Raw genomic sequence first — 12,893 nt, forward strand, 5'->3', positions numbered from 1 at the left:
AAGAACCATAGAGACAATGGGACACTGCGATTGCTTCAGGATAGACAATAAATCCATCTAATGGATGAGAAAATGCTTTATGTAATTGCCTTGTGTTGTACTTTAGGCTTAAGCTTATGATATTTAAAGCCACAGTTCTTCTCCTCTTACACCGTGGACCCTTATATTGAACCCATGCTGCTATCTGGGGAATGCAGCCTCCTATTGTGTTGACTGAATCCCTTCAGAGAACATAATTAAGACGGCTCTCTGCTCTGCATGGCATCAATCATTGGATTAATTAGACCAACATGGGGTCAATTACTGTATTTGAAAGTCAAGCAGGTCCAGTCCAGGAGATGCCTTTAATTGATTTCAGTTTAAATAAAGACTTCTAAACATAGACGCATTTGCCATGGTGTGAATAAGAAGACATCAGGTGTTATAGTTGTGTTAGTGTATTGAATCAAAACAGCAACTGTGGTTTCTAGTTTCTGCTCATACCACTGGAGATGACCCTGGGTAAAAGTGTTGATGTTTTTGCAATAACTCTGCGTGTGCCTGTCTGGACCTCTGCATCTTGTTAAAGCATGGATTCAAAGCTGCAAGATGAACCAAATACACACACACACATATAGATATCAACATTCAAGACGCACAAAGGTATACAGGTGACAGACTCTCAAATAAGCTATCAAGCAATAAATGCTATGCCATCCACATTGTTATTATTTAGACAGTCGCAAAGTACATTTCACTCCACGAGTCAACACACTGATTGAAAGACAGCGGAGCCGCAAAATGCCTTGAAAACGCGTCGTGTCTACGGCACACAAAATGACGTGAGTGTCTCCAAGTGACATGATAATGCAGGATGATGAACCTGCTCCGTCTCACTCAAGTGAAACAATGAATCATTCACTTGCCTTGGGTTTGGAAAAGCTTAAGAGCACAAAGAGTACATTAAGACAACACTGTTCATCACCTCTTTCTCTGGGTGAAGGGACCTTCCTTAACCTGTTACACCTTCCTGCGGATGAGGGAACTATTTACGGCTGCTAAAGACGTCACCCCCTGTGCCGTGGCGGTGGTTTGAATAGCAAATAAATAAATAAAAATCTTTTTCAGCCAGTAATATTACTCATAACTACAAGTCAGAAATCACCCAAACAGAAACACCCCACAACAAAGTCTGACAAAAATGCAAAATCACCTCAAATAATGAGCAGTGACGCTAACGGCAGATGCCACGACAGGGTACAACACAGCAGAGAGAAAATCATGACTATCGTGCATAATGGTACTTAGCGTGTGACAAATGTTTTTTGTTTTCTTCTTTTTAATTAAACTATTACATAATATTCATATTTGCTCAATTTTTTTAAGCCTACAGTTGCATAATGATATAATTACTGTGTGGATTTATTACTATTCATTCATTTTCGATGGGATGAAATGCATTCAAACGGCAAAATATGGAATACGGCTGTATATTTCCAAAATGAATAAACGTGAAATGTGATCATTTGAATTGTAATTGATAACTGGTGATGTGTTGTGAAATGCTTTGGAATAAAAGTATGTCAGTTCAATTCCATTAACTTCAAGTATAGCATTATCGATGTTGTAAAGCTACTTGAATTGAAGTGAAAAGAAAAAATTACTAGTTTTGCTGGTCGATTCCCACCACTTAGAGCCAATTCAGATCTCAGCATGTAAACAATTTGGGATTATTGTGAAATTTGGTGGCGGCATGATGCAAAGTCCTAATTACTTTGGCTATCCCATGACATTTGTATGCCACAGAGGCTGACTTTTGCGGTTATTAATGAATCGTCTACACATATTGGATGGATTACCAAAAAAAAACTTGTCAGGCCCTATGATTAAAAGATAATCATTGCAATTAAGTTTGTTTTAACATCACAAAAATGCCACACAAGGACACAGCCAGATCAGATAAGAGTCATTCTAGGTCAGTGCTGCAACGTCATTACACTGTGGAGTTCGTTTTTACAGGTGTGGCCATCAGTGAACCACAGCAGCAGGTGCAGCCGCCTCAGCAGTAGAACATGCTCATCATAAACAACACACAAGCATTTTGGCGCCAATCTTAGCGAGAGGGTTTTGTAAATAACGTCAAACAGAATTTCTTACCCATGGTTCATGTGATCATGTGATGTAGTATTAAGTGTCTCTGTTATGACAAAATCTACTGTAATAAGAAGCTAATAAAGTAAAAAAAAAAAAAGAGGTGTTCACTGGACTCTGTGACACAGGATTTCAAAAGCTTGTTATAATTAAAACCCAGCAAAGACAGCTTGCTTTAATATGACCTACATAGAACCCCTTCTTGTAAAGGGAATAATACAGAAACTGGGCCACCATGGACCACATGTGGTCCCAGAATGACTGGCCCTGATGTTATAATGTGATGGATTCAAAAAACATGACAAATCATAGTCTATTTAATGTGGAAATGTGTCATCAGCCCCGGCAGTATTCAAGTATTCAGCAGATAGATTTTTTGTTATTTTGGCTGCCGAAGTGATTTTCCTTTTTTATATTTACAAACAATAACAAGTTAAACATCTCATGTTAAAGAAAGTAACAGCTCAGCTCAGCTCTGGTGAAGGAAAAAGCGGTCAATCAACAGGAACCAAAGTGAACCAGAGAATAAACCTTCTTCATCAAGGTACAATATTGCAGAGTTTACAAGAACTGAGCAATAATCCAATGGCTTGTAATGAGTTTATGTAAAATGACTTATTCATCAGCGACACCGTTTGAAGTAATGCAAATTTGACCCAGTTTTTAGTGATGCATGTATACTAAGCCATTAACACAATTTTAGGCTTTCAATTATATGCTGGGTGGGTTTTGAGTCCATAGACACTAGCTTAGCCACATCATTGGATAAAGTCCATGTTGCACGGGCATAGCATGGGACCCCTGGCAGTGATCGAGCGTCAGAGTCAGAGATTCAGAGACCCGACGAGGAAAACTGAGGAGGGATTCTTGTGACAGATGGTCCCACTCGGCATTCATGTCTGAGGGCAGTAATGCAAACAATGGCTCCCAAATACATTTTGGCATTTCTTCATCAATGAGGCTAGTGAGGCGTTTAAAATGACTTTGCCCCTCTCGTCTTCAATAAAGCCTGACATTTCACTGACTCGGCTCCTTTCACATTATCTTTACCCCATGCCTTCCTCCATCACCCCACTCCCTCTCTCTCTTATGATCACACTCTAGTTCACTCAAGTTCAGACCTTCACTCTCAGTAGGACTCCACTTCCTCTACTCACTTCTTCATCTCTCTCCTGCTCCTCTCTGAAAAGAGTGTGAAGTCGGCAACAGCCGTACAGCACTCCTTTAGCCGGCTTTAGCCTCTAATGGGATTTACTCGGGGGCTGATTTTCTGCTCCTTGTCTTCTATCCTGGAATGAATTTGTTGTAATGCCAATGGTGCAGGTGGTGTGTAGTAAATTATACACACTTCCCTCTGAGCTATGCAGCATCGGAGGCGAATGAACACCCTTTCATTTCTAAGCTATTATCAACACTGTCTCAAACCAAACAACAAAGACACTTCAGAAAAAAAAAAAAAAAAACAGACACTAACTGTCATCACAGCACATTTCGGGCAGCTCAGTGAAGTTGATGCCAATGAAAAATTATGCTAGTAACAAACATGTGGGACTGCGATGTATTATAGCAGACAGAGGCCGAGGGCCTCATCAGCATCAATCTGGCAGGACAGAACATCTCCTCTGGGCTCTCTCTCTCTCTCCCTCTCTCTCTCACTGTTTGTGTGTTTCATTCTCACTTGGTCTCTCTCTCTCTCGCTCTAACAGGTAGAGCAGTATTGATGGCCAATCCCCAGTGGTGGTTGGGGGCTGTTTGGGGTCGTGGCAAAGCACTAACATCTGTCACAGTGTTCTCCACAGCTCGTTATAAATCTGTCACACCGGAAAAGACAGGAACATGAATAAGACATGGGGCTGAGAGACCTGTGATAGAGAAAACATATGTTATGTGTTCATGTGTATGTATATCAGGCAGCTCCGTGAGTTACGTGTGGCATACGTGCAGGTGTTTTGATAATGGCTTTCCCTTTTTAGCCATTCATCAGACATCAGATGCGGCTTCTGTCACATCTGAAAATCAATACACGCACTTAATGTCTTTCAAACAACAGTTACGAAACCGGGCCAGGATACATTTCATAGCCCGCTAGTTTGATGTCAGCATCTGACAGTGCTAAATGACCCACATAATATTTTCTGATGCCATATTTAAGGATCCTGCACACATGTTGCATCATGGCAGGAACAACAGTCAAAATCAATCAAGGTTTTCATGGATATTCCCCAAATGAAATGAGATTTTCAAATGGATTTTTTTCCTGTGTTTTACCAACAGAGACATACGACCGAGGAACCATTAATCAGCCTTGTACACAATGACCTCACAGAACACGCTCAATCAAACATGCCAGTTTGAAAAGCAGCGAGGAAGCTTTTAAATCAGCTCTCAACTGTCTGCCAGTGCGGCACCATTACAACATCATCATGACAGCATAAAGACAATAGGATTAGCACAATAATGTAAATCTGTTTGCGTCACAGACCAAACACCACTTCCTCATCTACACAAGTCCTGGTTAAAGTCTTTTGAAAGCAAAACTTGGTGCTTATTTATTTGTGTGACTTTGAGAAAACTTCCTTCCGGGCTTCAATTTGTTAGCTCAGATTAAAAGATGTATTAAATCCACACTCGTGGTGACATTTAGCAAGCTGACGATTACTCCTTTGAATGCAGATCAGACTTGGCATTTAAGTAAATTGATGTTGTTCCTTTAAATTAATCAGATCAAGAGAAAGCCAAGCCATCTGAGACCAAAGCTAAAATCCCTTTCACGTCTTTCAAGTCATCATATTTTGTTTTTCCTCATGGGCTGGTAATTGAATTCTAAAAAATGTCCCAGTGTTGCTTTTACAAGCACCCTAAAAAACGACCCTAAGAGAGATTTGATACTGATGTCGAGACTATGAGACTCAGAGGTGTGCTGCCGCAGGGGATGATTGCTGACTGTCTGGCTGTTTGCAGACAGCAAAGAGGATCAATGGGTCCTCAATAGGTAGAGCCAGCATTTAAAAGCCTTGACCTCTGTGTCACTTTCTCTCTGTACTTGACTGTCGGTCTCTGCCCTTCTCTGTGGCATAGGCTGGTCATAGAGCATTTTTTTCAGTCAGCTTCATAGTAGACTACAAGTCTAACAGGGGCTCCCCTCTTCCTCGGTACCATCCACATTCGATAGGTATAAAAAGATATGGTCGTATAATCCAAAGAACTAATATACTGTACATAACATGCAACACAGGCTGCCTGCATCAACACATCAAAGTCCTCTGATATGCTGTTAATCACACATTGTTAGTCATTGTACAATAAATAGTCCTCACTTATGCAAAGTCAACACAGGCCTAGTGGCAATGTTGGCATGTTTTGTGTATATGCATGTCAGCATTTGTTCATCGTAGCCAAAATGTGAGAGCTACATCGTATCTGCTCTATTTTTTTTTTTTTTTTGGATAAGACAAAGCATTGGCAATAAGACAAAATTCTTACAGCTTTGAATTTTCTCGCAAAAGATGCTATGATCTCCGCGGAGCCCGGATCTCAACATCAGTGAGTCGGTAGATGTTAATATTTTTGAAAGCATCTTCACTTTGCAGTGACGTAGTAATGTGTGTATATTTTATTATCATAGCATCATTATTTCTTTAAACCTCAGCTAATCCATCATCTTCCCAGATACCCTCTGGCAACTGCTGAAGTTGTCCCCGATGTGAAATCCCTGGTTTATTATTACCATTATTTTTGAAACAACTAGAGTTAGTAATTCTCTCCTGATTTTTTATGAAACATTTCTACATAAACTGATCTTCTTGTGTAGTTTTCTTTACACCATTGCATTCACTTGCAGGATAACCCTATATGTGAATGCTGAGTGGTGGGCTTCACACTGTCAAGGGATTCAATCGTGAAAGGTATAAGTCCATACCTCAGCTAAAGCATCACTTAGCAGATTAAGGTACCAGCAGCCCTTTATACAGCCCATTGAGGAGCTTATGATGGATTAAAATAACCAGCGGGTAATTAACAGGGGCTGGTAAAATGGCCTGATCATCTGCTCTCTGTGTAGAGCTGGTAGGGAAAAAAATCCACAAACAAATCCATTACCAAGATTCATGCAGTATTATTAAATTCATTGGGACAATAATAGAGAAAGGGCTGCATTCCATCACGTTTAGAGCACATCGAGTAATGAGTTGTCATAAGCAGAGCATCAGATGGAGGATATTAGATTACCCATTCCAACACTTTAGAATGAGTCATTCTCTTGACTTTTGTAATTTCAGATTCAGCAAAGGAAAAGAAAATTGCACTGGAAATTATTTTTTAATTCAAATTCCTGAACATTAGAGGTGCAGTTAACTTACACGAAAATATGTGTATATACAGTATACATTCAAGATTGACCTATTTTGCCTCTTGATAGAGACATTTCATGAGGTGCAATCATTAGATCCATATTTGTGTTATGATTAAAAACATGTAAAGTCTCTCTTGTGAAAGGGGAGTAAACAGACATTAAATTGAGTGTAATATCTGATCACTGTTGGATCATGTTTGTAAATGGTGTAAATAGAACATAAGAGACAACTAACTAAGATTAATCGTGATAAAATAAAAGTATTAGCTCTCTCCTTCTCAGACTCTGTTTCTTGTCTCTATGCATCTTTGGTGAAAGCAACACGATCCCGATGTTTGAACTATGCATCTGGCACAATGGCAACTTGGCCTTTCGTGTTGTCTGTGTTACAGAGCATTGCTCTTTCTATAAGGAGTTTCTATTATTTGGTCTATCCTTGAATTGATTGATGGCAGGAAAAAGTCCAAATGCTGTGCCAAGTATTAATAGTTCTATTAATGGTTCTGTCTCCTCACAAACCTTTAAATATTGATGCGGAGGAGAAATGCTAACATCTTCCAAAAGAGGCTGTGCTTATGTTCTCTATGCACACGCAAATTGTTATTAACAATTTCCATAGGTTTCAATTTACATAATCACACAGGAAAGTGGCAGCTTCTGCCACTGCCTTTGAATAAAATGGAAGACAGTGAGGGATTCATATACTTCTCAGTCTTGGAGGACAAAATGTCTTCTTTCAAATTAAGGTGTGGAAGAAGGGGTGTGGATTTCAAGATGTGTGATTAAGGGACAGTTAAGAGGGTAAAGTGGTGCCATATTCAGTACGTGCTGAACTTCAACGTCTGACGGATTTATTGACTTTGCTATGTTCAAATCCTGGTGACACCCAGAGGTATGTATGTGTCAAAATTGTTTTCACAATTGAACACAATGGCTGAACGTGCAGTTAAAGTATGCACCACCATAGCTGAGTCAACTAAACTTTCACTTCCTTGTGAAATGTGCAATTAAAGGTCCAGAGTGTATAACATTTAGGAGGGTTTACAGACAGAATTTTAATATACTACCCAGGAGTATGTCTCTATAAGTGTATAATAGCTCCAAAATAAAAATAGTTTAGAATAAGCCTTTTATATTTACTTAAGGTAAGGGCCTTGCTTAACGGAGGCTTTCATCTTAAACCGCCATGTTTTTACAGGAGACCAAACAGACAAACCAACCAGACATGCGTTTGGAGCAGAACTTATACGCAAAAGAAAAAAAAATAACATCCTTTCTGGTATGTGCCACCACAGTTCCCTGACACAGTTGTGAAAGGCTGGAATGAGCGGATGAGTCCTTTGTTCACTAATTCTTACAGACTGCACACTTAAAAGAGGATGATTTTGCTCCTTTAGTCTTTCTTGCCAGTGCCTTATTTTGATGTCTATAAAGTACGTGATGTGTGGGGGGGAATCAAGAAGTAGATATGAGACTATGTCGCTGCACTGATATCATGTTTTGTTTTATTGTTCTTGTAATTGTATCACAAAGCCGGTGGCACCTAGAGACCATCATTTTGGTGACAAACACTCACATGGGTGAGATATTCTTCGAAGATTATTAATTCTCCAGTTGTTCTAATATATAAATAGGACAGTGGCTGCCAGTTATGTGATCAGGCGCTATATCCAGCCAGCCTTGAGCTGTCATCTCTGAGCGATAAGAGCATGGCTGGACTGAACAGTTGAGTGTTTTTTTGCGTCCGTGGTGTCTATGCGACATCCTTGTTAATGCATGTTCCACCTGTACAAGGACAAAGGAAGCTCAATAGGGACACGGCAACTACTCTAACTAGGCTGGAAAATCTCTCATAACCACCCATTAACTCTCCATCTGTACTTGTCCTCTCATGTTTAAATCGGGTCCAGGTTCTCAATATTGTTTTTTTTTTTTATTTCCTCCCCCTTTGCCGGTACTCTCTGTTATTCCTGTCGTCTTTCTCCATCTCACCCTTAATATTTGCCACGGTCACTTTATTCTCCTCCATCGCCTCAACCTCATTCCCTTCACTCGGCATCATCTCCTTCATGTTTGTGCCAACCCAACTGCCCCCCCCTCTTTACCATGCAACGGCAGGGTCCTGACTGCCATTCACAGTGGGATGGTTGCAAACAAAAGAGCAAAGCAAAAAGGTCAAGGCGCTCTCAAGTTGTCACTCAACACGTACCACCCTGCCTTAGATGTGCAACAAGCCAGGGTCACGCATCGATCCTCACATCATCGACTGCTCAATAATACCCATTCTCTCCCCTTCCAGCGCCCACTAATCACCCACTTCTGTGAATATTTGATTATCTGGAGTCTAACTGTACACAATAATTAAGCATGCTAAATGATACCCTATCAACACCAATGACAGACAATTCACTCAGCATGGCAGTTACAGATCCTTCTCATGTCATCACTCCTTTTCCTTTTACACATTTTCTGTATGTTTATGCTAATAAATATATATCGTGCAAGTCTGTGTGATCAGAAAACAGCTTGATGATGATAAGTCTGCGTTCAGTGAGTATATTCACCACCAAGTGTAGGTCTTAAGTAGGCACGTTTTAAATACTCTAGTCATTAAAGCACTGCACAGATGGCAAATGATTCTCCGGCAAAGTCTCCATAATATCTACACTTTCAAGCAAGAGCAGTTGATAGATTAGTGAGGTCACACGTGGCTAATACATGGTATTTTCTAATCTCATCACTGCAGCAGCAAGCTTGGATACATTTCCTGTGTACTACCATTTACTTGAAGAACCACTCATCTTCATGTGAGCCCCATCAGGATTTAAGTTGCCAAAACAATGTGAATTATAGCACGAGATATCTGTTACAGTGCTATGGACCATGACTAAATGAAAGTGGATAATTATAGCATAAGGCGGCACATATTTTCATCTTTCTATGCCTGTCAGGGGCACTATGAATAGCAGTGAGTCATCAGGGCCTTTGTGCAACTGGCAGACAAAAGTACAGACTGGTGCCCAAGTGCAAGGGACATCAACAGCCTTTGAAGGTCCAAAGGAACTTAATCAATGGTTTGTATTTATATAACGCTTTTGTAGTCTTGGTGACCACTGAGAGCCTTTTTACACTACAGTTTTACCATTCAACTATTCACTCTCCATTCACACGTGTACAACGCATTTTGGTTGTGGGTTCGATTCCCAGCTCCGTTAGTCTACATGCCGATGTGTCCTTGGGCAAGACACCCCACGTTGCTCCTGATGGCAGCGTGTGACTGCCATTTATATAGACCATTTACCATACCCATTCACAGCTGTGGGATGGGTATGAATGTGGGGTTAAGTGTCTTGCCCAAGGACACATTGGCATGTAAACTAGCAGGGCTGGGAATCAAACCCACAACCTTCCAGTTGACGACCTGCTTCACCACCGACTCACTGCAGCCCCTAATAAAGTCTTAATAAATCTTTTTAGTAGAATTATGTATTCACTTCTGCCATCAACTGTGTGTGTGTGTCCACCTTTCAGTGAGTGAAGGTGATAAATGTGACCATTTTGTTGCTTAATTCCTTCCTGTTCATATTCTTTACTTCACATGAAATCCAAATGAAAGATTTCCAATGAAAACAGTGAAGGTTAAAATAATGTGCATGAACATGATTGCGGTGCTCATCCTTCACACAGCCATAAATGTGTGTGTGTGTGTGTATACATATATATATATATATATATATATATATATATATATATACATATATATATATATATATATATATATATATATATATATATGTGTATGTATATATTTGTTTTGATCTCCTAGTAAAACATAGGCGGAGTATTTTTTATTTAAATTGCAAATTTAATTATTTTGATATTATTTTGATTTCACACATCCTAAGCTGTTGTGCTCTAACTCAATGCTTCCACCTAGCTTTTCAACCATAGAAGACACCTTGCATTGGCACAGGAGCGCAGCGTTTTGCAGGAGTTGACACGCACGTGCACACACACATACACACACACAAACACGCACACACATATCTGGTCACCGATCACAGTAATTAGTCTTGTCCTCACAGAGGCAGAAGCATGAGAATGTACGAATATGTGGATGAACAACACCAGCTCAGTGCTCACAGGATCAGGGAAGAATCAAGAAGAGTGATCCGCCTTGCTGAAGGGGCAGCCCCAAATAATCAAATAAAAGAGCAGTGACAGCTTATTGAAAGACTGAACCAGGGGGAATTGCACTTACCTTCCTGCACAGCCTGGAAAGGATTGTTAGGCTCGATAAGTTTCACCGAGTGGGTTATTTTCTCACTCTGCAGAATGTCGTCATTCAGACTGAGGTCTGAAATGGCAAGTTGGAAAATCTCCTCATCTCTCACAGCATTCTCCTCGAATATGGCACCTGTTGAATAGAATAGTCACAAGTTATTAGGGCGATGGGGGGAAGTGAATGAGAATGAGGTGTGATAACGAGGGAGTTGGAGTTGGAGCTGGAGGAGAAGTGAATGAGTCACAAAATGACTATGTAGAAGATTTTTTTCAAACTGTAATTGACCAAAAAGGGTCACAGTGATGTATGGTGGAAGAATGGCACACGGAAGTCACTTATATATCATCCATTTGTGGTTAGTTTATTCTTGGAGTTGTGCAACGTGTGAGTCTCCAGCGCGCCGCGAGAATATTTCAGCACCATGGACAGCGCAGAGGCCTTATCGCTAGAACGCAGTATGAACCGATGTTTTGTTGTTGTTTTTTTAAAGTAGGAATCTAAGAAAATAAATGGCTGTATATGACACCATCGTCAATATTAAGCATTATAGGCCTTGTGTGGGGGGAACAGTGAAGCTTAACTGTCTCTCTCCTCCTCTCCCTTTTTTCCTCTTCATCAAAATGGCATCTGCTGCTTTGGGGAGACGCATATATATCACGGGAATGGTTTTCAGCATATAAGAGAAGTGGAGGTACCCAAACGTTATGCAGGGCATCAGCCAATATTATCTGGATGGAGTCCCAATGCTGTATTAAGCCAGTGACTGAGCACCTGCTGCTTGCCAGACTGTTGCAGCAAACTGTGAGCAGCAGCTGCAGCAGCGGTGGTGATCGCTGCATCGGCGCAGGGAGACTAAATGTTGGTCTTTGTGACATTGACATTTTGATTTGGGATCACAAAACCAGCCGTCACAAGTGCCTACGTGCCTGTGAGCGTAAAGGCAGGACCACAGACCGAGGCGATTATTCAGTAGCTGTGTGCGTATAAGAAGAGGGGAGATCATGTTTCAAAAACTCGAAAATGAAATGTTGCCAAACGCCAGCTCAGAAAGCTGAATGTCATCATGTGCGTAAAGCATCACCAATCTGTAAATGAAGCAGCTCTGGCTTGAAGTTTCAATACAAAGAGGCTCTATGCGTTTTGCATCTCAGAGACGAAACTCCATTGACATTCCTTCTGTCCTATTATTGACATTGCAGTCACGTTCCGGTGAAAGTTGAGCCTTGTCGGCTACAGACAAGAGGTAGCTTAGTCTAAAAAAGGCATTGGCCTTTTGGGGGTTATTGGATCTTAATTTCATCAACTGAAACAGGCCTTCGTGCTTAACTATAAATGCGTGGTTTGAATACAGAGTTGCAGTTTACAGGCCGAGGCTTTAGATCTGAAGCAAAACATGAAAATGCAGCGATCAGCCGTTTGAAAAGTGAATGCCTGCAAAAACAGACCAATAAATAACTTGTGGTAATAATTAATGTCAAAACAGTTCAGGCAGTTAAAGTCAGCGGTGTCAAGTCTATAATTTACCAAATACTAACTTTTTAAGAGTCGAGGTGTTGCTTAAAACACATGGATGCAAAGCTGAATAGACTATTTATCCCGCCCTCTCAACAAAACCCCTGTGATCAACGCAGTATGCGCTGGCTGAGCTGTATTCCCGCATGCCTTGCCTTTAACTCCTGTCTGATCCAAACAGCATGTTGTGTGACCGGACGCTTACCAATATGTATGATGGAGTCCGCTCTGGCCAAATTGCATTGCAATATCCACAGGGAGAGGCAGATCAGCAGCAACTCCATCTCGGGATTACAAGGCGGCTCATCCAAGCTCTGCTCTGCTGTCCTATACTGACTGTCCAGATGGAGAGCACCAAGAAGAAGGAGGGAAAAAAGAGAAGATGATCAGAAACCAGCGCAAAACAGAACCGCTTTCCTCCTGCTGCCAGAACAAAACCCGCATAAAAGCCTACAGAAAAATCACTACAGCTTTTTTTTCCCCTCTGTTTTTTTTTAACCAACAAAAACAAGCCGACCCCAGAAAAGGGAATCAAAGAGGCGAAGAGGAACCAACGAGGACCCGAGATTTAAGACCGAAAAGAAGACAGGTAAAGCCCAGTGAGAGAGAGAGAGA

At 40.8% G+C, this 12,893-nt stretch overlaps 1 protein-coding gene across 5 annotated transcripts in view; it reads right to left on the minus strand.

Annotated features, from left to right (window-relative positions):
- grid1a (glutamate receptor, ionotropic, delta 1a) overlaps positions 1-12,893 on the minus strand; it is a 243,343-nt gene that overhangs the window by 185,686 nt on the left and 44,764 nt on the right. For 3 of the 5 annotated variants that reach the window (XM_058652222.1, XM_058652220.1, XM_058652221.1), the window contains exons 2-3: positions 12,484-12,614; positions 10,743-10,898 (exon numbers count right to left, since the gene is read on the minus strand). In XM_058652222.1, coding sequence (XP_058508205.1) covers positions 10,743-10,898; positions 12,484-12,562 — 235 coding nt within the window. In that variant the 5' untranslated portion in view covers positions 12,563-12,614. Of the gene's footprint in view, positions 1-10,742; positions 10,899-12,483; positions 12,687-12,893 lie in introns of those variants that run through there. The other 2 variants (XM_058652223.1, XM_058652224.1) reach the window with 1 other exon arrangement.

This window comes from Solea solea, chromosome 15 (genome assembly GCF_958295425.1).
Source record: "Solea solea chromosome 15, fSolSol10.1, whole genome shotgun sequence".
Taxonomy (NCBI): Eukaryota; Metazoa; Chordata; class Actinopteri; order Pleuronectiformes; family Soleidae; genus Solea; species Solea solea.